The 24,748-nt window shown below is 39.2% G+C and overlaps 1 protein-coding gene across 1 annotated transcript in view; it reads right to left on the bottom strand.

The window, feature by feature from the left end:
* Positions 1 to 8,422: 8,422 nt before the first annotated feature.
* TMEM200C (transmembrane protein 200C) overlaps positions 8,423 to 24,748 on the bottom strand; it is a 278,958-nt gene continuing 262,632 nt past the window's right edge. The window contains exon 3 of the mRNA XM_085606005.1: positions 8,423 to 17,557. Coding sequence (XP_085462131.1) covers positions 15,892 to 17,520 — 1,629 coding nt within the window. The 5' untranslated portion in view covers positions 17,521 to 17,557 and the 3' untranslated portion in view covers positions 8,423 to 15,891. The remainder of the gene's footprint in view (positions 17,558 to 24,748) is intronic.

Raw genomic sequence — 24,748 nt, 5'->3', positions numbered from 1 at the left:
AGCTTGGCACAAAAGCTGTCAGGCTTAATTTAGAGGCTATGTGTAAAGTATTTATGCATCACTTACATAGTAATCAAGTGAAAATACAACACCAAAAAAATCCCACACCTATTTAGATAAATAGATAATGATTTAATAAATTATTTTACTTTAAAAAAGTAAAAATACAATCAGTAGAACTGGAAATATGCAATTTTAAAAATGTGGTTAAAAGTTGAGCAGAAACACATGAAACAAACACTAACTGAAGCTATCTGGTCGTGCTGGACTGAGACAAAGTCACAAGCTCAGGCCTACAGCATTTGAGCGCAGATCAGGCACAGGACCAAGATTGGCTGTGCTGACGATTGTATGTTATCTCCTTCATATGTGGTCCCCGTGGCGTTGCTTTGCAAGGCTTTGTGTCACCAAGCATCAGTTCTGATGAAGCTATGCGACAAGGCTTTGTAGGGCTTTCTGTTGCTCTGTGTCAGTTCCAATGAGCTGTGCAGCAAGACTTTGCGTCTCTCGGCATTGGTTATGATGAAGCTGCCAGCTGCGTTGAGAGGCTTTGCAGGGTTTTGAGTTGCTCTGCGTTTATTCCAATGAAACTGGAAGCTGTGCGGCGGGTCTTTGCGGGCTTTCTGTCACTTTGAGATGGATTTGATGTAACCTTCAGTTAGGCCAGGAGGAGTTCTCTCAAGTGCCAGCTCAGGGCCCAGGACCCAGGAAGGAATTCACTGCAGTAAAGGTCAGTAGGGCTCAGACAGGTCCAATTGCTGTTCCGGTGCAGAACTTCAGCTGGACAGATGCAGAAAGGCCTCTGGAGCTTGTTGCACCCTTGTAGCTCAGAACAGTAGGCCAGTCAGCTGACACCCAAAGTTACTCAGCCTGGGATGAAGGAAGCAGGTTCAGCCTTCCTTCTCAGAAAGCAGGGCAGGCCTCAGCAGGACAGCAGAGTGTCATTCTTCTGTAGTGTCATCAGGTACAGAAGTGATCAAATGAGTGGGTCTGAGGGTCCCCTTTTTATACCTGGTGCCCACTTGGAGATACTCCCTACAGAGGTGTCTGGAATTGCCTGCCTCCCTGCCCTGGTCCCAGTCTGTCTGACAGCACAATAAACTAGTGTAAAGTCCTTTGTGTGTTAGATGGACCAGTGCCTTTAAAATGCAAGAGTGGTAGGAGAGTGGTAGGAGACAGCTACCCCTCCTCCCTCCATCCTGCCAACACCCAAATCCTCTATTGTGATGCTGTCTGGGGGGAATACACAAAGGCCAACTGCCAGCTCACCTAGTTATGTGACCCAGGAAATGGGCTACAGGCACCAAAGGGTTAGGACAAGGAAATGCAAACTTTCTATAAGCAATATTTTCAGGATTGTGACTTAAACTCTGACTTTACCATTAAAGAGTATTTAAACTACAATTCCTCAGACACCAAACATGATATTCCTACCTGCTACAACATAAAAGTTAAATGCAATGCAGCCTGCCCTGTGGCCTGTTTAGGGCCTATCCTGAGACTTATATGTATTAAAAAGGTTTAGGGCTGGCAAAAGTTTTATTTTGCCAAGTCAAATTTGCAGTTTAAAACTGTACATAGGCTACAATGGCCAGCCTGAGACATGTTAGAAAGGGCCTCTTAAGTGGGTGGCACAATCAGTGCTGCAGGCCCAGTAGAAGCATTTCATTTATCAGTCCTGGGTACCTGTGGTACCAATTTACTAGGTACTTATAAGTAAATTAAAGCTACTAATTTGGTATAAGCCAATTTCACCATGTATAATGGAGAGAGCACAAGCACTTTAGCAATGGTTAGAAGTGGCAAAGTGCATAGTCCCAAAAGCCAACAAAAACAGGTGCAGAAAACAGGAAGATTAAGTCAAAAAGTTTGAGGATGACCCTGCAGATGGGCCAAGTCCAAAACTGGTGATCTCTGAGCACTATCTTTCTTAGGTCTCACAGACCTATATTTTCCTTTCAGTTGTCTATCCCCAGCTGTCCCTTTTTGATTTCTCACACCAGTCTTTCCCTGTCTTTCTGTCTCTCTTCCTATTTCTTTCTTATCTGTCTCGTTCTGTATCACATCTCTCATACTGTCTTCCCCTTTCAACAGTCTTTCCTTCTTTAACTCACAGCTGTTTCTTTGCCACCTATGTGTCTATCATCTATTGTTTTCACCTGCCTTACTCTTTCACAGCTGTGTGCTTTTTTTTACAGTCTTTCACTGGCAGGCCAACCATGAGGACTCCGATTGCGAGGGGGAAGCATATCTTTTTTATTTTCAAAATCCTGCTTTGGATTTTTTGGGGGGAAATAAAAGAGAAAACAGTTTGTTGCATTACCCCGTCATGTTGATGGAGCCTTGCACCAAACAGTTAAAAGTATTGACAAGAACAGCTGTGATGACGGTTCCTGGCACTGCTTTAGAAATGATCCCCAGCTTGGCGGCCATTTCTAAATCTGATAGACAGTACCTCCACCAGGGCAACTGAGTAATTTACTCCGTCTCCCTAGAGGAACAATGAGCCGCCTGCCATTATATAAATCAGGCCCTAATTTAGCTTTTGCCAACACATTTGACATAAATAAAATAAAGCAGATTAAGCAGGTGCTTCAATGACATTTTGGAATAAATTATACCGGAAATAGGTGCATACCCCTATTAGATGCTGTGGCAAACTTTTTCAACTTTGCATGTATTGAAGGGTTGCATTATAAACATGTAGCTACAAGCATGAATTTTAAATAATTTGTGGCAATTCTAATTATTCAGGCAACAGAAAAATGAATATAATTCTTCACAATTTAAAATTAATATGAAATGAAAATGAGAAATCTGCTTCAAGAAACATTTCTTATATTAGTGCATATGCTTAACTAACTTATGCAATTAACATACTACTTCTACCCGTTTCTAACCTACAAATATAAGGCTTCCCATGCCTAACAAATCATCCTGTCTCTACTGGACTGTATCAGTGACATTTTTTCCCCAAAATGTAAGCTCTAACAATTCGAAATATGGGAGCTAGTCTGATCTTGAAAAAGTAATGTCATAGCCAGAAAAATATGCTTGAAAAAATAACATTGGTCTCAAGTTGAGGTTCTCTGAAATTAAAAACATTTAATTTGCTCAAAAAGCCAATTATGGCTTTTACCTTAAGAGATAAAAGAACTAAACCAGCAAATACCTCAGGTCATCTAACCCAGCACTCCTCAAGCTCTTGAACGCAGGCACCAACATAAGTGCGGCACTTGGACTCAATCCTCAGAAATCTTTCAACTGAGGACCTTGTAATAGAACACACTGTTTAGCTGCTGCTATTATGGAGTGTGCCCACAGGAGGGTTGGAGGTTGCAGCTGATGTTATGACCCTGGGAGTAGTGGGCGTAGCAGGGCTATGCGGAGGTCCACGGAGTCGCAAACAAACTCTGTGGAGCTTTGCTACGCCACCTGCCTCCACCCCCCTATTAACAAGTAAGTAAACATCGATTAAAAATACATTTAAAACCACTTATCTCTGTACTGCGATGTCCCCAGGCTGCAGTCTTCCTCCTCCTCGCCGTTTCGTTAATCCTGGTGAAAACTGTGCCTGGGCGCGCGCCCGCGCATGCATATTTCTTGCTGGCTGGCCAACTCCGTTCTGCTGCGGAGCATGCGAAGATTTGCCTTCTCCGCATTATCCGCGGAGAAGGCAAATCTCCGCACACTGTGCGGGTGGAGCGGTGGTCTCCGCCTGGGGTTAACAGAGACCACACTTATTGTGGTAACAATAAAGATTTTAGAATGCTCCTTTGTTTTAGAGGAATGTGAATGTTTGTCCATTAGCCCTGCAATACTAACACATGTACATGAAATACAATCTTTAACCTTTCACAACTTCATTAAATAACCTTTGATTGCTTTAAAGACTAAATGCAGAAAATCACCGACTGAAACATTATTATTGTTTTAGCATTCTACATAGGTGTGAAGTGGTCCAGTGCCTTGTGAGACACCTTCGGACAGTCTTGGATTTCATGAAACACCATACTGCACTGTTTTGCATAGGACCTCATTACGATGATGGTGGGACAACCTCCAACAGCTCGTTGGTGGTGTTACATTGCTGTACCATTACATCGCAAGTCGTTACGACTTGCTCTAGATCGTGCTCTAAACTGAGGAATAGTATAATTTACTATTCCAACATCTTCCCTACTGTTGCACACACAGGGGTTGGAATAGTAAATTATACTATTCCTAAGTCCAGTGCGCCATCTAGAGCAAGTCGTTGTAAGTACTTGCGTTGTAATGGTACTGCGATGTAACAACTTGATCATTGTAAACGCATGCGATGTAATGGTATATATTCATTGGTGGTGGTGACTGCCAGGCACAGTCGTATGGATTATGATGTCCCTTCCAGCTAGCCATTTCATGGCGGTTTACCCGCCATGAAAAGCCTGTCAGAAAGGGACATTGGGGGACCACAGCATGCCTCCCTTCACACCTTTGCATTGTGGGGGACACCTATGGTGTCCCCTACATATCTCTGCACCATGTTGTAGGCACCGTATGGTGCATGCCTGGTGGACTTTGCCCTTTTTGCAGGCTCATCACTTCTGGATTGTTTCTGACCTGTTTTTGTTTGTATTATGACTCTGGGCACTTTACCACTGCTGATTAGTGCTAACGTGCATATGCTCTCTGTGTAAATTGTGTTTATTGATTGGTGATTCCGTGATTGGCATATTTGATTTACTAGCCAGACCCTAGGACAGTGCATTGTGTGTGCCCAGTGCCTGTAAATCAAATGCTGCTGTTGGGTTGCAGCACTGATTGTGCCACCCACAGAAGCAGCCTGTAAAATGTAACTCTGGCCTGCCATTGCAGATCCGGTGTGCAGTCGGGGACTGCCATGTCGACTTGGCAAGTGTACATACTTGCCAGTCCTTAACCTTCCCTTTTCTTACATGTTAGTCACCCCTACGATAGGCCCAAGGTACCCCTGTGGTCAGGGTGCAGTGCATGTGAAAGGTAGGACATGCCCTGGTGTGTGTGGCATGTCCTGATAGTGAATTACTGCCAATTTAGTTTTTGACTATTGCAAGGCTACCTGTTCCCATAGGACAGACTGGCGAGTTTTTTTTATAACATCTTATAAACATAACTGGCCCTGGGAACAAGGTAGGAAAATGAAATTTAGTATGTCTGAACTCAGAATGTTAAAGTCTATCTTTTAGTGAGGGTGATTTTTCCATTCAGCATTTGAAAATACCACTTTTAGAAAATGTAGGTATTTTCTTGCCTAACCATCCAGTGTGCCTCTGCTAGGTTTGTGTATTGCATGTCTGGCTTTTGGATGACTGGGGTTGGAGAGGGGCAGCACTGGTTTTGGCTGGGTACAGACACTCTCTGCCTTCAGGGAACATAGGATTTTGGGGTATAAAAAGAGGGGCCCAGAACCCAGACTTTTAGATCACTTCTGGGAATCAAGAGAAACCTTTGCCAAGGAGCAGAGCCTGAGAAGCTGAGGTGGAATACTGCCCCAGTGCTGTTAACTGTCTGGGGTTGGCCTGCAGTGGCTACTTGCTGCCAAGGAAAGGAGAATAGGACTTTGCTGTTTTCTGTGCCCCATGCTTGAGGAATATCTCCAAGTGCTTGAAACTGAGCTTGCCTTCTGTTCTGAAGTCTCAGGGACACAAAGACTTCACCACCAGCTCCCCTGAATTTCCTTGCTGGCAGTTCTGACCTTCAAAGAGGTACCTGCTGTTGTTTTGGACCTCTAAAGACAGTTTTCTGCTGGGAGCTCGAAGAATTCACGCATCGTCACGGATGTTGCATCGCATCGAGGCACCAAGTTTGTCGCATTGTTGGGGGACGCAGTAAGAAACCGATGCATTACAGCCCCACTCAGTAAGAAATTGACGCATCACCTCATCTCCAGTTAGGAACTGATGTATCATCTCCCCGGCACATTAATATGGTACCGATGCATCACCTCCCCCAGAGCAAGGAACCGATGCATCACCTTCCCTGAGTGTAAGGAACCGATGCATCGCCTTCCCTGCAGCTCGTTTTGTATGTTTGCATGACACATCGAAGGTACTTTGTGTAAAAAGTGTTGCATCTGCAATTTGCTCTAAACTGAACTGTTTCTACCATCTGAAAGTCATATATTTATTACTGTATTGTGGATTTTTGTTGCTTGTTCTTGTTTTGGTTTAGATAAAGTTTACTTATTTTTTTTCTAACCTCGTGTGGTGTCCATTTGTATTGTTTTCACTGTATGTGTTCACCAATGCTTTACACACTGCCTCTGAGATAAGCCTGTCTGCTCGTGCCAAGCTACCAAAGGGGTGAGCAGGGATTATTTTAGAAGTGTATCCCCCTTACACTGACTAGAAGCAAGGGTCCCTATTTGGACAAAGGTACCTACCTCTGCCAGCTAGAGACCCCCATTTCTAACACTGCCATATAGTGCATGGTAATGTCTGATGTGTATTTTCTGTACTGCCGTGTGTGTTGCAGCCCGCTGCACCCACTGCAATACAAAACATACACATTGCGACTTCCTTGAAGGCGGTCGCATTGTAATACCCTATGGTGGGACTGCCGACAGCAAGTCAGGCTGTCCCATCCCCGATATGATGGTGGTCGGACAAAAGTCAGATTCCCATCATAATCAGACCCATAGTTTTTTAGCATTCTAAGTAGGGGTTAAAAATCCCAACATGGAAAGTGATGCTGGCTAAAATGCCTCCACTGGCTCCCCGTCGAGAAGAGGGTCACCTTCAAACTCCTCAGCCACGCCTACAAATCCCTCCACAACATCGGACCCAAATACCTCAGCAAGAGAGTATCCTTCCACATACCCAAGAGGAACCTCCGCTCCGTCGACCTAGCCCTGGCAGAGGTCCCCCGCATCTGCAGAAACAGAACCTGCAGAAGTGCTTTCTCCTACATCGCATCCAAAACCTGAAAGGAGCTCCCTGTGTACATCAGATGTTCCCCGACCCTGCACACGTTCAGGAAGGACCTCAGGACCTGGCTCTTCGAATGATCCGGAACCTCCCCCCTTTTTCCCCCAGAGCCTTGAGACCCTCACGGGTGAGTAGCGTGCTGTATAAACCGCTGATTGATTGATTAATTGAAAAGGCTAGGACTGCCAGAACGAGTCAAAATTACATAATATGATTTGGACACTATGGAACCTATTCACAAACCACATGTTGTAGTACATGAATTAGTACTACTGTAGTACTGCTCGTGTTCTAGAAAATGCTATTCACTAGCCTTTTTTATCTTTTCTGTGGTGGCTACGATCTCCACACTTGTAAGCCGATCTTTTAGTAGGATGTGGAAGGGATAAGAGTGAGTGGCTGGAAAGTGTGGAATACTACCTGCTAAATTGAAGGGTTTAGTGAAAAGCAGAGCCTCCAAGCACTTCTGGGTGTGAGAGACCAATTCCTCAAAATCCTTCTTTCATCATTGTTAGAAAATTGCATAACTGCATATTCTTAATTTTAAACTATATTTTAGAATGATATATGTATATTTATTTAGAAATTATATATACATTTTAATAGATAAAATTGTTAATATATAGTTTAACATTAAAAATACATCGTAATTAAATGATTAAGTCACTTTTTTATTTTAGAATTTTATAGTGACCTTTTGTTAAAAAATAAAACTCATTTAAATAATCTTACACATAAATAGTTTGCAACTCTACTTTTTCCAAAATGCATTCAACCACTGCACTTACTGATGTTATTGTTTACACACACATCAGTCTGCTCTTTCCACCTTTCTAATTGGGGTAAATGTGTTCTTTTTCATTCTCACTGATGGCCAGTCCCTACTCGTCCCATCATTTAACAATATTTTGAAAGAACTTCAAATTAGTCACTGAGTGATATACAAACAAAAATCAATCAATACAACTATAAAAATATTTCATGAAAAAATAAAATAAATTAATGCACCATTGAAAATATTATTCAGAGACACACCCACCGTTCGATTTGGAAAGACATGTACGATTTTATAGAAAGAGTACTCCTGTAGTTCTGTTTTATGTACTATTAGATGCCTTTTTGAATTGGCCCCAAATATTTAAGTTGGGGAAAAAATAGGAATACTCATATACAATTAGTACAAACAGAAAGGACTGTGATCTCTTTGCACTGTTACTAAAAGGAAGTCAGACATTTCATGACTGATTCAGAAAGACAGGGACATAAAACAGTACTCCTGAAGTACACTTTTACTTACTCATAATTCCTTTGAGTGTACCCCCCCTCCCAAGCCCTCGTCCACAGGTGAGCAAGAGATTAGTGCATCAGTATTCACACATCTACAGAACATCACACAACAGCACAACAATAGAGAACATTATCTCTGGTCAAACAGTTAGTGAAAAAAGTCACAATTTATTATCTTGACAGCATGATGCATCTAAGGCGGATGTAGATGGGCAACCATCTCTTGTTTTTTTGGGTCAGAAATAAGATGAATCATTCTTTCTATATTATTGCAGCTACCTATTAGGGGCCCATACACATTATTCGGTGTACTAAAGCACATCATTTCCATGTGAAAATAGACAGGCAGAACTTTTAAAAAGGTTTTGTATCAATATTTCCCCCTGAACTTGCATAACACATGCACGTAAATGTTACTGGAAATATTAACATTTTATATTTCACAAAGTATTTAATTGCTTGCAAACAAAATATACACATTCATGGACAGCATTACTTAAAGATGAATCAATGTTTTCAGAACAAGTAAATGAGTATAAAGATTTATATAACAGATCGTGAGAAGTTGTACATGCTTTGAAAATATGGTACATTATATATGAAATTCTATGGCCCAATTCTTAAAACATTTTTCTTGTGGAAGTCTAACATCAGTGTGGGAAAAGCAGAAACTCCACCCACAAATTTAATATTTTGTTTCAGAAAGTCTGTATCAGTAAATATTCTTTTGAAAGACATCGATTAAGAGAGGAGGCTTCATAACTTAAACAGATATTTCTGTAACAGTGATGCTGAGGCCCTAGGAAGTGTGTGCGTCCAGAGGAATAATCGGTGCTAAAGCAGTAATCACCCATAGTACTGTACATTTGTTGAAGTTCACAATTTCGGATACCAATCTTCACTTCTCTGAATCTTTAAGCATTTGCCTGGATGGCCCAGAAATAAGTATGGTTGAGATTTTAGAAAATAAATAAAACAAGCTCATTTATAAAAAATAACATAGGAAGGGAAGTCTTCACATGAATAAAGTTTAAATAAATCACTTTGAAATTCTACGTTTACCCTCTTGACCTGCAGAGTTTGTACGATTCAACTGTTCAGCTCATTTGGGATTAAATAAAATAGGCATGCACCATGGAAGGTATGACAATTGTGAACTGTCTCAGCCTATGGTGCTTCTTTGAATATGATTTGCATTTGGAAATGTCCCCACATCATAGAGTTTGAGCTGTGCCTGAAGGAACACTTGTGTGAAAGTAACATCCGACATTTATTTATACAGATCTCCTAGACATAACCTTCAAGTTTCCTCACTCACCTAGCATGGAATTTGTATCTCTTATGGGTCTCGAACTGAAACCTTAATGTGGATGCCATACAAGGTGCCCTTCTCAAGAAGGTTCAGGTGAAAAATTGCAGAAGGCATGCAAGAAAGGCAGTAGGGGTAAAAAAAAATGGCATGAAAGCTCTTTCACTTTTAACATAACACTTAATTGCCTACCACATCTAACACAGAAGAATGCCTGCTTTAGCCAGCACTTCAGTAATTTTATGATCTACAATGTTTTCAGAGAAAAAACACATTTAAATCTTAGCATTGTGTCTATTCACCTTTGCATTACAGTATAAATCGGGAAGGCTAATGACCATTATGGGGGGAATGTGCACACTAAACCTTTGCAAAGGGAACAAAATATTTTGTGCACTTGAGCTTCATGTTATATAACCTTTCATCCTCTTGATGCCCAATAAACTAAAATACATGAAAGGCTTTCTGTAGCTTCTTTGTTAATCTGTGATAAATTGAAAACTTAATTTTTAAGATTACAGGATTTAATGAATCTTGGATGAAATTTTGTTTGTGGGATATTTACAAATGTCACTGTTTGGTAAGCAGCAATGTACACAGCAAGAATTGTTTAGTACCATGACATTGTGGCAACTGCAATGGCTAGTTGCATACTTTTAATTCTCCTTTTCTAAACAATACAATGATGCGTGTCAAAGAAGATCTTCGGAATTCCATTTCCTTCTTATAATATATATTTATTTTGATAGCTAACACTCAGATGGTCATGACCATTTCTCAAAGAAGTAACATTTGTGTTTCCGGAAACATTGAAAATCATTTTTTTCCAAACTATAGTTTGTTAATAATCTTTTTGAGATTAGATTTAGCCTTGAACAGGTATAGAGTTCAAGTTGTCTTCCCTGGTGAATTTTGCACAGTGTTAAAAATGGTTTCACAAATTATCATAATGTGCTAAGATGTGCAGTTCATGATGTGCTTTCAAATACTTTTCCAACTTTAAGCACTATGTGAGGTTGCTATGGTATAAGAATCAAACTAGATTTTAAAAATCCCTACAAGGAGCATGTTTTTATGACTGGACGAGTCCTCAGGGAGCTTTGTCTGGGAAACTTATCTCACTAAAAATAGAAGGATGTATGATGTAACAACGCGAGTCATTACAACGCGTGCAGTTACATCGCGGTCATTTCATCGACTGCGATGTTACTACGCTATGCCATTACAACGCAAGTCTTTACATCGACTTGCGCTAGATGGCATGCTAACATTAGAAAAGCATAATTTACTATTCCAACTCCAGTCCACTTAACAGTAGGGAAGGAGTTGGGATAGTAAACTACACTATTTGTAATGTTAGCACGCCATCTAGCGCAAGTCGATGTAAAGACTTTCGTTGTAATGGCATGTGTTGTAAATCCACTTGCGTTGTAAAAGTTTCGTTATAATGGTAGTGCGTTGTAAAAGTTGCATTGTAAAGGTTGTTTACCGTTTGGAAACTGTGCTGCATCGCTAAGTTGTGAAATTGAAAAATGTCTATTACTCCATATATAGAATTTACATTTTTAACAACTTTAACTATGATGAATCCTGTCTAAACAGATGTAAAAAGCAGTTGAGTAGAGTTAATCCTACATAATCCTGTAATGTACACTAATATCTGTAGTTTGGTCTCTGTGAATGTAATATATTACATTTATTAAAGACCTTGTCAAGTGCAGAATATCTCCCTAGTGGTTTGTGCTGCATTTGACTATAAACATCAATTTACTGCAAATATTGGTGATGCCCCAAATGGTTAAATATCGAATGCACATCCATAGAATACTCTGTCATAAGCAACTCTGATTTAACATTCACCTTTGTTGTCTTCCAATGTGTGATAACATAATAAAGTGATCCTCCTCCTTTATTTTCTCCACTCCCTTCTGTTACTAAGTTTGTCTAATAAATACTTTCAGCATCTTCTCCAAGAATTTAGTGATGTGCTGGTACGGCCTAGCACCTCATTTCAGGCCATGGAGTGTACAAATAAAACATTTACATTTTTCTCAATCCATGAAATTCTGCTAACTCTTTTTCATAATGGTTTATACTTTTAGGATAATCATATAACAGTTGCCATGATATGTGATAATACATTCCAGTAAAAAGGATTTGGGGGCTTTTTAACTATCTAGAATCACAGGATTGAGATAGTCCCTTAAACCTCATAAGTAAACTAACAAAGTTTCTCTTTATATTGAATCTCTGAAAAATATGGTGCATTTTTAAAACTAAACAGCATGCAAATTAGAAAACTGATATTATATCGCAATATTACTTTTTCATAGTTTCGAAAAAGACAATTGTTTTTCTATTTTTTTACATGAAAGTGAATGCTGCTCCCCTAACCATCAGTTTGAACACAGTGTCAGAAAAGTTTCGAAAACAAGAAATTAACTTTAAAACTACACCAACAAAATAGTAGACCTCAGTTGTATTCACAAATGTTTTGAAATTCACTATTACATTCAGTATCTTATATCAGAACAAATATGGTGTTCATTGAGTGAAACAGGGTGAAGTCAATTGATAAATCCAGAAATCAAAATGGTAGAGTAAGAAGTAGTGTTATGTACAGCAAAAGGTTGATACATATAAAATGATGTAATGCAGTGCAGAAATTATACATGAGTAGGTTTGCAGAAATAGATGGATCTCAACTGTTTGCTGAATATCATAACTTTCAGAAACATTATTTGATAATGCTCAAGTTACACACACGGATGATTGTCTGGTTTAGTTAAAAGACTTAACTTCAACACATATGTCTAACTTATTAATTCAGAACATTTTAATTTTTTTCAGAGAATTTGGGTAATCAACCCAAAAATATTAATAAGTCAAAAAACTCCTTTTTGTGTAAACATTTTTACTGATATCTTTTATGACTGATACAAAAAGGAACAACTTCTCCTGCTCTCAGTTTGAGTCACTGCTAAGTCTTCTGTTCAGTACCCATTCTTTGCTTGTTTTGTGGCATTTTACTATGAGAGATAGGCTCCAAGACTAGAACACTGTGAGAGCATGGAAAATGGGAGGTGATGAAATAGCAGTATCAGAGTTACCAGGTAGATTTGTTAAAGAATTCTGAGCAAATGAATGGAAGAAGGTACCTTCCACCTGACATAATTGTGTAAACGTTGAAAAATGTACTCATTTTTCACTGTTCTGCCATGTGCTCAAATCAATAAAACTGGGCACAAGAAATTAACATGGATGCCCTGTTGGGGGGTGGGGGGGGTTCTAAATTTATTTTACATGTTCAATTCAAATATTACAACTAATTTGATGTGAAGCTCCAACATATTGATCTGTTCAGAGGGACATTAAGGATTTACCTGGATTTCTGTGAGGAATCTCCATTTTCATAGTTTGGAAGTTGTCATCACTTCTTGTGTGAAAGGAATAGGGGATCTTCTAAGAAGTTATTTTTCATAGTGGCAGTGGTAGATTTTGAAATGTGAAATGTCTGTGTGCGTGGGCATACACACACACCCACACACACAAAATATAATATGGGCTGTTGAGCAACAGAGTAATTATCAACATAGAGGATATTAATTTTGTCAAGGCTCTCTTAAGCAAACCAACGTTTTAAAAACCTGAGTTTAAGATACCAAACCTCACTATGTAGTAACTTCCTAACAACAGATACATGACCTAGAAGCAGGCCATAGTTACCATAATGTTCTATATAGGTGGGCTTAGAAAAAAAAGAAGTGCACAATTCAGAAAATAAAGAATGATTAAGCAGGACCATAACATAATAAGAAAGCAATCACCTATCCAGTATTAGGAGACAACAGAGTCAACATATACTTCAAGGGAAAGGAATTATATGAGGTGTATAACATATTGTAAATGGCAGCTTTTCAGATAAAAGAGGGGATAGAAATATCCACTTACATTATTGAAAGTAAAACAGATGTTTGTGAATTTCACAGCTATGTTCAGATGATTTCAGCATGTGATTTGCAATTTATGCTTTCAGATTATTCTTGTTCAGACACTTTCGATCACATTTATAATGAAATAGTGGTTGTGTCAAAGTTAAATCAAGATTAATGAATTACACTGCAGTATGCTATGTTTACAGTCCTACTTCAAAGGGTGCAGATAACTATTTGAAGGACAGCTTGTGCATTTATAATGCAAGTATTGAACTGGCATCTTTGTCATGTTTCCCCCTGTCTTTATTTTTACTTCTGACCTTCTGTTTTTGACTGTGTGCTGCTTTTTATTTTTGTTGGCTCTCAGACTCTGGGCACTTTACCACTGCTCACCAGTGCTAACGTGCAATTGCTCCCTGTGTAAATTGTATCTGGTAATTGGGTATCCATAATTGGCATATTTCATTTGCCACTCAGTCCCTAGTAAATGGTCTGTGAATCAAGTACTATTAGTGTGTCACCCACATGAGTAGCCCTACAACCATGTCATGAACCTTACCTTCTTCAGTATCTGTGAGTGCAGTTTTAAACTGCCGTCTCATCCTGGCAAGTGCACCCATTTGCCAGGCCCAAACCTTTCCTTTTACTACATGTAAGGCACCCCTAAGGTAGGCCCAAAGTAGACACATGGGCAGGGTGCAGTGTATTTAAAAGGTAGGACATATACTGGTGCATTTGATACGTGCTGATAGTGAAACACTGCTAACTTCATTTTTCACTAGCGCAAGGACTATCTCTCCCATAGGTTATCATTGGAGCTGCAACTTCCAATTGGGAAGAGATTGAGATTTGTAGTTTGGGGTCTCTGAACTCACAATTTAAAAATACATTTTTTAGTGACGTTGATTTTCAAATTGAGTGTTTGAAAATGGCTGTTTTAAGAAAGTGGTCATGTTCTTGCTTTACCATTCTGTGCCGCTGCCTGCCTGTGGAATCCACGTCTGAAGGAAGAGTGTCAGTTGGGCTGTTTGTGCATTCACTCTAGACAGTCAAACAAAGTGAGCTGAGGTATGCCCTGCATATCCTGATGGTCCATCACCAGGCTGATGGGTCTTCCTGGGCTAGGGTGGTGGGAGGAGTTGTCACTGACACCTGAATAGGGATGTGCCTGTCCTCATACAAAGCTGTCTCCACCCCCTTGTAGTGTGTCTGGAGCCAGGTCAGGTGAATGCAGGGTCTTGTGCACTACAAAGACTTTCCTTTGACGTTTGCCTACATCAAAGTCAGAAACTGGTGTAAGTACTGGAGCGGAGACACCAAAACTTCAGAACACTTCTGGACTAAGATGACATTCTGCTAGGAAGGAGAGCTGGATGCTGTAGGAGAAACTGACACTCTGCTGGTTGCTTTGCTGTGCTGAACTAATGTTTGCTGCTTCTGTCCTGGGAGTGAATAGACTGGACTTTGCTTTCTCCATCAAGGGGGTGTGAGAGACATTCATTATTACCTTACATTATCTGTCGGTTGTTGCTTTTTCACACATACTTTGCAATTCCTTGCTTTGCATGCCTGTTGTTCATTTCCTTTGAAAACCCGGGACTAGTAGGCCATTAAAAGTTATTGTTTTTTGATGATTGTTAATCAACAAAATAAAGTGATTAAACAGCTTTTAATTTCTACCTATTAATATCAATGTCAATCCATACATATGTGTTTAGATAGGAAAAGTATCCAAAACATTCAGAAAAATATCCTAAAAATATAAACCAAAAATGCGAAAAGTGAATATATTATGTGCAAGAACATCATATCCAACATTTTCTGATAATATATTTGGAAAACCTTTCAACAAAGCTACAATGAAAACTGCGCTCTTTATCATGAAAATGTTTTACAAACTCCTTTGAGTTTTTCAATATTTCCTAGATGCTTTAAGAGATGCACTGATAAGAAATATACTTCAGAATATTAGCTAGTTTTGCTGCTCTCACGCAAAGAAAGACAAACCAAAAGTGATTTAGCTTCAGCACAGTGACTGACATTGTGCCATCAGCAGTACAAAGCAATGCTGTCTCATAAGAACAACACATTGTAAAGTGCACAATCTATTAGGTAACCTGATTCTAAAACAAAGTATATTAGTTACTAAACGTATGTTTAACACAGTAATTTTGTATTGAAAATACAGTGTAATCACAATCAGACATACAGTATATGGCATTTGTCAGGGGGGAGTCGTTTTCATTTTTTGCTCAAATTCATCACGTCTGCATGAGTCAATAATTTAAATGTAAGGTTAAAATGCGGCATGATCTTTGGATATAGACCAACTTCAGATAATAAATACACAAAGAGAATGTTTAAAACAATGTCATATATGGTATAGCTAATAAATATATTACTATATGGTGTTTTATATGCCAGCAGATTCTAATTCTCCCTCTTCCAAAGTGGCATGCGACCTGGAAATCATAAAAAGTTTTTCCTTATTTGTGTACTGTTTCTCAAGTTTCAGAGTTTTTTCCAATATTTGTTCTTTGCTTAGACCCTCTTGTGAAGGCTCTTCCCTCGGGGTGTCACAGTTTTCACAGTCCTGGGTTTTATTGGTTGGTGTGTCTGTGGACTCAAAGGAGGTTCCAGCCTCCTCCAAGTGGGTGTAGCCCTTATTGCTAGATTGGTCAGATTGGGAACTATCAGAATCCCTTCTGATCACTGATGCTTTTGTGAAAGCGTCTCCAAGATCTCTAGTTTTTGAATAGGTGCAGGTAGTTGCCTTAACTAACAGGCTTGAATCAAGGTCTGTGCTACTTAGAGATGAACTACGAAACTGTGAGTGAAACTCTGGAGATATAGGTCTCCTGGTATCAGGTAGACAACTTGTGCTCTGCCGCCTCAATAGTAAATATCTTTGCGTCCGTGTATTTAAGCGGCTAGTATCAGTCAAACTCAATTCAAATTCTCCTCTTGGAATTTCTTTGGCACCTTTCTCCTCTGGGTTGCATTTTTTTGTGCTCTCCAAAAGGCATTCATCCAATTTTACGACTGGGAGGGTGAAGGCGCTGAAAGAAGAACTCACAATGAATCCTGCACTGCTCTTTCCTAGTTCCTTTTGGGTGGATGGTAAGTCTGCATTTCTGTCTCTTGATCCAAGTCTTTCTTCAGGCACAGCAGAGGATGAAGGCTCCCGATAAATGCTGTAAACTGTATCCGTTTGGTTGGGTGGTTCCTTTAACTGCTTCAGCGATTTTGGAGAGGATGTCCGGGGTTCATCTAAATCCAGCGGGGATTGGCTGACTGTGTCACTGAAAGCTGTGTGCCAGGAACTTTTGGCCAGCATACTAGGGCCAAAACAATCACCAGCCTTTGCATCAAGGCCCCTTGACTGAACATAGTTGACAAATCCATTTAAAGGGGCACTGTCTTTGGATCTAAGACTATGAACATCAATCACGGTAGAGTAGAGGTCCCTTAAGTTAATAATCTTGGTTTTTTTGTCCCTATTTTCATGCAGTACTGCATTAGCACAAATGAAGAGAAATATCCCAATGCCCATGATCAAAGGACCAAACACTTTGAGTTTATCTGAGTGTAAATATCCAGAAAAGAGTTTAGAGAAGATCCCAGCAGAAGTTGCCTTCTGAGTACCACCACTGACATTGCTGATGTTCGATTTGGGTGTTACTGTGCCACTTTCATGAAGGACTTGGTGACTCAGGGATTGGTTTTTGGTTGCAAGGGACACCTCCTTTCCTTCTGATGACTGCTGCTTGGCTTGAATTAGCCCTACACGGTCTTGGTAGACTTGATTATTTTTAGGCCAGTAGCCAACTACTGCCATAGCAACTCCAACCAAGAGCACCAAAATTCCACACAGGGCAATCATGCCCGAAATAGAACACAATTTGAGTTTTCCCTTCACCACCACCACATCATTTTTTCGTTTCTTTTTGGCTTTTCTTTTGACCTTGGGGGCTTGACTTTGTGCCCGAAGGGGATCTTGCTTCCTTGCAGAAATCCTTAAAAGGCCTCCGGTTGCAATCATTGTGGTACTGTGGGCAGGCCACTTGCTACATCAGCTCCTGCGTGGAAAAAAACAGGAAAACAGCGTTAATTCTCTAACTAAACGAATCACACTCTATTTTCGATAACAGCCTTGTGGTAAAAAAAAAAATGCCAATGATCAAAAGGCAGCTGCTAACTAACCATAAATAAACTTTGACAAACATAAAACAGTACATTTAAACAAAATGCTAAAGCTTCTCATTAATGAGATTTTTACTTGCTCTTCAAATATTAAAAAGTATGTTTTGAAGAACAAAACCATAACTCCCAAAAATGTGGGAGAGAATCCAGTCTTTTGGTTATAATAAGCATAAATGTACTTGGGCCAAATCATGGAAAGCACTCTACTGTCTTGGAATTTTACCTTGGCACCAGGTAATTTCCCATCTGTTTTCATCTGACATATGCAATGGTCGACTGGTACAGAATGTTAATTCTGAAGCGGTATTTCAATACAAAATTAATTGTTACATAAGTCATAGACGTGAATCTCATGGCAGAATTGAGTGGCATAAGCACAAAATTGCCCAGAACCAGTGCAGACGATGCAATTTTCTGTGATATGGTCCTAGGTCGATATGGCTGAATAACAACATTATTCTAGGAACTTTTCAGAAATGAATTCTTGTCTCTTTATGATTAAACATGATCTCGGAACTGAAATAGAAAAGGTTGAGTTACTACTTAGGCCCAGATTATGATGTCGGTTGGAGTTGCTTGTGACCAACATCATGGCAGATTCTGAACCAACCAATTTCTGGTCGGCAGTCCAGACCGCAGTATTACAATGGTGTGGTTGCATACACCCATTTCTCTAAGGGAGCTTGTGCTGCGGCCATAAACTGTCCATAGAACAATCTCCAATAGAGAAATGGGAGATTCTGTTACGTCCTGCACCGCATGACAGGCACCTCAAGGTGCCTGCCACATGGTGCAGGGATTAACAAGGGGCACCATAAGTACCCCCTCGGCCCCCAACTGGAGTCCGTGAAGGAAACGGGGCCCTGCTAGAGGCCCCCAAAGTCACTTTCCGACAGGCTTTCCATGTCGGAAAGCCCGACATGGAAAGCCTGTTAGAAACCAACATTGTAATCCCAACTGCAGAAACGCCATCCTCATGGATTACGGTGTGGTCTCCGACTGGCCGACAGACTCAGAATCAAACTGGAATGACCCTCCGGTTTCACTTTCGACCTCCGGCATTGTAATGCAGCGGTTAAAGTGAAAACTAACTTGTCAGTCGGAAAGCTTCAGACAGCAGATCAGAGGCTTTCCGACCGACATAAAAATGAGGCCCTTAGACTGAAAAAACAAAGCAGATTATCTGTTAGGACAACAGCTCTACTATGCAAATATGCATCTAAAAATAAGGCTAGTATAAAGAAAACTACACGAGACATTGAGCTCAGAAGTAGTGAAGGGAAATTGGTCACTGGAAAAATGTAGAATCTATTAATTTTGTGATTTTAAAGAGGTTAGCATGTATTACATTTATAACTGCATCAATTCTTAGTTTTGTTCATTCATCTACACCTTCCACAGTGATGATTGACAATACCAAGAATAAATGTATTAATTAATAGGTTTTATTAAAGATTGTGCTATATAACGGGTTTGGGTATAAGCTGCCATCTTGTGATCTGCAAGCTGTCTTTGGTAGTAATAAGTGAATAGGCCTTTATTTCAATCTACTGTTGATGATACATTAACCTTGACAAAATAATTTAATGTGATTTGATATGAGAGGACTCTGTTGAGTATCCAAGCACCATAGCATACCATCATACACACCTCACTTAATCGAAAAAGAAAGGATTTAATAGAGATAGACATATGCTAGTTAAAGTCATGCTTTAGTTGACTTTAAGTCCAGATGATTACAAACAATTAGGGGTCCCTGTCTCTTGAAACCAATTGCAGAAAATTCTTAAACTGGTAGGCTTACCTCAGTCCGTTTTTTGCCAATGAAGGACGGTCAGTATCTAAATAATGCATGTGCGTGGAACACAACGGGACAAAATAATGTGCAAATCTGCACTCTCAGGTTTACATCTTTATTTGGAGTAGCTACCTGATTTTTTTTCTATTTCACAAATTACTCTAGGAGTAGTCCATCAGTCAGAGCTTCCCAGAAGTACTTGCATGCAAAAGTAGCTACGAATCAGTAATAGTACTTGGTGCACAATTATGCTATTTAAATTCATAGATAATTATTTTGTGTATGCAAATAATATAATGTTTTTCTTCAATGTAGAAGCCCTTTTCCTTAACTCACATCACATTTTGGGTGGGGTTCATTCTAAATTGCTATCCTAGATAGGGATTTACTCCTGTCCACTGTATGGATAGATCTCTCATCTTATACAAGAAGGGTATATGCCTTGCAAATATCCTGTGAGCATGCACAAACCAATGAGACTGTGAGTGCTTAGGTATTCTTCTCCAAATGGCCATGGCATTTCAACTCTGAAATGTCCACTTCCCACACTGGGAACAGGTTTATTCCCACTTGCTGTTACACCTTGTTGAGAGCTGCAATGTGTCAGTCAATTCACATAAAATTGAAAATGTATGTTTTGTGAATTGAATAAATGAATTTGAACTTGCAAACCATGCTCATTAAACATCTAAGGTCAATTTGGGTACCCAAATGACATTGCGAATCTGGTCCAGTGCCTTAAACATAATATGATTGTAGGTGGGATACTGCTGAAATTTCTGTTCACTACACGTCATGTTATTACATTTATCTTACGACCATTAAAAAGAAAGCAGTGGCATTGTGAAACATCTGCAATGGATGCACAGTTAAGTTCCTCTATGCATGCTATTTAAAGTAGCTCCCCATCCAATACATCATGTGCCGTCACTGTCCCTTAAGACTTATGGTATTGAAGGAAAATACTTCAAAATTAAAAATTTGAATTAAAGCCCATGTTAGATTTGCACCATAGAATGTGTTTAAACTGCTGCAGAAATGTTTTCACATAGAAAATGACACGTAGATAATTGTGGCTGCTTTTAACAGAGAATCTTTTTTAAGCTGCAAATAATATATTAATTGCTCGTACATATATATAGGGGTGTGTGTTTATTCAGGTGTATATCAAATTATGTAGAGATGTTTTTGTGCCAGGCTATCAATCTTTAATGTGCCTCTTTAGTTAGGCCTAAAAGCCTTTTCTTTCTACTCTTGCTCATAGCACAATAGACGTTTATTAGAACATTTTCCCTCACACCAGCAACTTCCTTAAGAATGTGCTGACTTCAAGCTTGTGTTTCCTTGGCCTCATCATACCATGTTAGATCATCTACCTTAATACAATGAGCTTTGCTGTGACTGCTTGAATAAATAATGATTTATATATATTTTATGAATGCTTCACAGAATAGTATTGCTAGTTTGCCCCATCAGTTCTCATGAGAACTTTCCTCCATGTAACAAAGTCCCAAAATAATATTTTACACTATATCGGCATGAATGTTTATCAAGGGAATCAGGAGAAGAAGCATCAGAAGTTGGCAACACCATCGGATGAGCAGTTTCCATTGGATGAAAGGAACTAATGTCCAATAAGTTTCGCTACATTATTGTGTGATTTTATATTAGTGTTCCTAGCTAGTTAGAAAGACTCTTTTAGACTTAGATCTCTCTTCCCTGCCTTGCAACTCTTTTACTGGAGAGTTGGTCCTTTGCTTTAATTGTTGACAGCAACTGGTAAAGGTGACTTTATTCTTTCTTTTTCCAAAGACCCTTTCCCTGATCAATGCCACTGCAAAGATCTCCTATATTGATCGTTGGTACTGCAGCTGTAGGAAAATCGGCTGAGTTTCCAGAGCGACTCTTATACAAGAAGGGTATATGCCTTGGAAATATCCTTTGAACATGCACAAACCAATGAGACTGTGAGTGCTTAGGTATTCTTCTCCAAATCGCCGTGGCGTTTCTACTCTGAAATGTCCAATTTCCACTCTGGGAACATGTTTAATCTCACTTGCTGTAACACCTTATCGAGAGCTACAATGTGTGAGTTAGTTCACATAAAATTGCAAATTAACGTTTTGTGAATTGAATAAATGAATTTGGACTTGCAAACCATGCTCTTTAAACATCTTAGGTCAATTTGGTTACACAAATGACATTAGGAATCTGGTCCAACGCCTTAAAAATAATATGATTGTAGGTGGGATGCTGCTGAAATTTCTCTTCACTACACGTCATGTTATTACATTTATATTATGACCATTAAAAAGAAAGCAGTGGCATTGTGAAACTTCTGCAATTAATGGCACAGATAAGTTCCTCTATGCATGCTAAATATAGTAGCTCCCCATCCAATACTTCATGATCCATCACTGTCCCTTAAGACTTACGAAATTGGAGGAACTTACTTCGAAATTGAAAATTCGAAATAAAGACCATGTTAGATTTGCACCATAGAATTTGTTTAAACTGCTGCAGAAATGTTTTCACATAGAGAATGACACGTAGAAAATTGTGGCTGCTTTATAACATTAGAGAATCTTTTTTAAGCTGCAAATAATACATTAATTGCTCATACATATATAGAGGGGAGTGTGTTTATTCAGGTGTATATGAAATTATGTAGACATTTTTTTGTGCCAGGATATCAATCTTTAATGTGCCTCTTTAGTTAGGCCTAAAAGCCTTTTCTTTCTACTCTTTCTCATAGCGTAATAGACGTTTATTTAGAACATTTTCCCTCACACCAGCAACTTCCTTAAGAATGTGCTGACTTCAAGCGTTTGTTTCCTTGCACTCATAATACCATGTTAGATCATCAATCTTAATACAATGAGCTTTGCAGTGACTTCTTGAGTAAATAATGTTTTAGATATATTTTATGAATGCTTCACAGAATATTATTGCTAGTTTGCCTCATCAGTTCTCATGAGAACTTTCCTTCATGTAACAAAGTCCCAAAACAATGTTTTACACTATATCGGCATGAATGTTTATCATGGAAATCAGGAAAAGAAGCATCAGAAGTTGACGACACCATCAGGTGAGCTGTTTCCATTGGATGAAACAAGCTAATGTCTAATACGTTTCGATACATTATTGTGTGATTTTATATTAATGAGTGTTCCTAGCTAGATAGAAAGACTCTTTTAGACTTAGATCCAGATCTCTCTTCCCTGCCTTGCAACTCTTTTACGGGGGAGTTGATCCTTTGCTTTAGTTGCCGACAGCTACTGGTAAAGGTTACTTTATGTTTTCTTTTTCCAAAGACCCTTTCCCTGATCCATGCCACTGCAAAGATCTCTTTTGTTGATGGTTGGCACTGCAGCTTTAGGGAAATCGGCTGAGTTTCCAGAGCGACTCGTTACAGATATTATTCTTATATTTTAAATCTTACTCTTTTCCAAAAATAACTCTTCATGGGTTCTATTTAGGGTAGGTTAGGCTTCTTAGCTACGTTAGTGACAATTTGTTTATGGAACACATAGGATTGATTTATGCTGTCACTAATCAATCTTTTGATTGATATTTCTGTAAACTGACTAATCAGAATAAAGATGACAAAACAATACTAATTCTTTATGAAAAATGAAGGTGTTGAAAATGTCCTCATCCTCTCATCATTGACTGAACATTAATAATCTGACATTTGATGATATATGCATAGTTTATGTTTCCGTTCTAGATCCATTCTAAAAAGGTGGCAAGGCTTCATTGACCTTTCAAGATCAGGATTTCCCAAAGTACAAAACCTGTAAATTGAGAGTTTAGTCTTAAAAGTCATTCTTGGCTAATCCTTAGGCTCCCGTATGATTCTTGAAATAGCACCAGCAATACTTTTCACCAGATTTTCTATTTCCAAAAGGTATTAATAGATACTACCTTTGTTTAAGAAGCTATTGAGATGTCCCAGTTTAAACGAATGTCCATGGGGTAGATTGCATACATTTTGCATGCGTTTCAAAATAGAGCAAAAACTTTTCTGCACAATTTTGATTCATTGAGCAATAAAAAATTGAACAAACCTTTTTTTGTCGGTTCCCAATAAAAATACTTTTTTTTGTTCCAAGGTAGGAATACAGAAAGCAAATTGTGAAACTCTTGCTAAAATTGAAACAGAACTCGTGCTTTGCTATCATTTTACGAGTGTAACAAAGAATAAGCAGGAACTATGAACAGCCTCATTTTAGATAAGCATTGGAACAACCAAAATTTCTGGCCTTGGCATGCTGGTGAGACGATTACCTTTTTAGGTTGAGCAATCAAGACCTCTTGCATATACTTTAGTATATACCTCTATATGTATGTACTTTGTGGGCTCTAGAGATCAGCCCTAGGATTTGTCTGCTTCCTCTTAGGAACTTTTTTTCTGCTTGTTCAACTGTCTCTATTTAACTTTCTTCAGAGAAAACGACCAGCAGAGGTCAGTAAATTACCAGAATCACTTTAGCCTTCTCTAGATTCAAGTCCATAGAAATTGTCTTCCACGAGCACCAGTAGATAATAATATCTTTTTCAAATCTTGTGTTTTCAGTAATATGACCACCGAAGGCTCTGATTTTATGTTAAAAAACAGAGCTTTGGACAATTCCATTTCCAGCTGCAAGGCACTATTTCTCTCTATGTGTTCCCATACCTGGTGTGTCACGCAGTTTGGTGATTATTTTCCCTCCATGTTAAAGAACAGTAGATGTTTCAGAATCCAGGCCAATGTGCTGCATAGCTAAATACATATAAGGTTCCAAAGACGACACCAATTGCATTGCAAATGCTTTTTTTAAATTGAAATCGAACATGACAAAAATAAAAACAAAAAATAAATGCCATCTAAACATTATGTGTTTAGGTCCAGAACTCTCTTCTGGGGTGAATGTATGACATTGTTCTGCATTCTGTCCATCAACTGTTGTTTTTGCATTTGTCACCCCGAGTGGGAAGGGTATGCCCAGATGTGGGTCCCGTGCTCTCCATGCCACTGTAATCAAGCTATCCTGGCTGAAGGGGGTGAAACCCCGAAACCGGTCCCAGGATGCTTGTTTCCAGTCCAGGGAGGACCTGGCTTTGCAGTTCGGGCTGGACTGTTCCCATGAGGCACAGGGTCATGACTGATTTGCATATGGCTGGGTTCAAACTGGAACGGCGTGGAGAGCAAAAAAACGATGGATTTAGGCCCAGATCTCTGTACTGGGGAAAATGTATGACATTGTTCTGCATTCTGTCCATC

The sequence above is a fragment of the Triturus cristatus genome, chromosome 5_1 (genome assembly GCF_964204655.1).
Source record: "Triturus cristatus chromosome 5_1, aTriCri1.1, whole genome shotgun sequence".
Lineage (NCBI taxonomy): Eukaryota > Metazoa > Chordata > Amphibia > Caudata > Salamandridae > Triturus > Triturus cristatus.
This window is presented reverse-complemented; position numbering and strand designations above follow the sequence as displayed.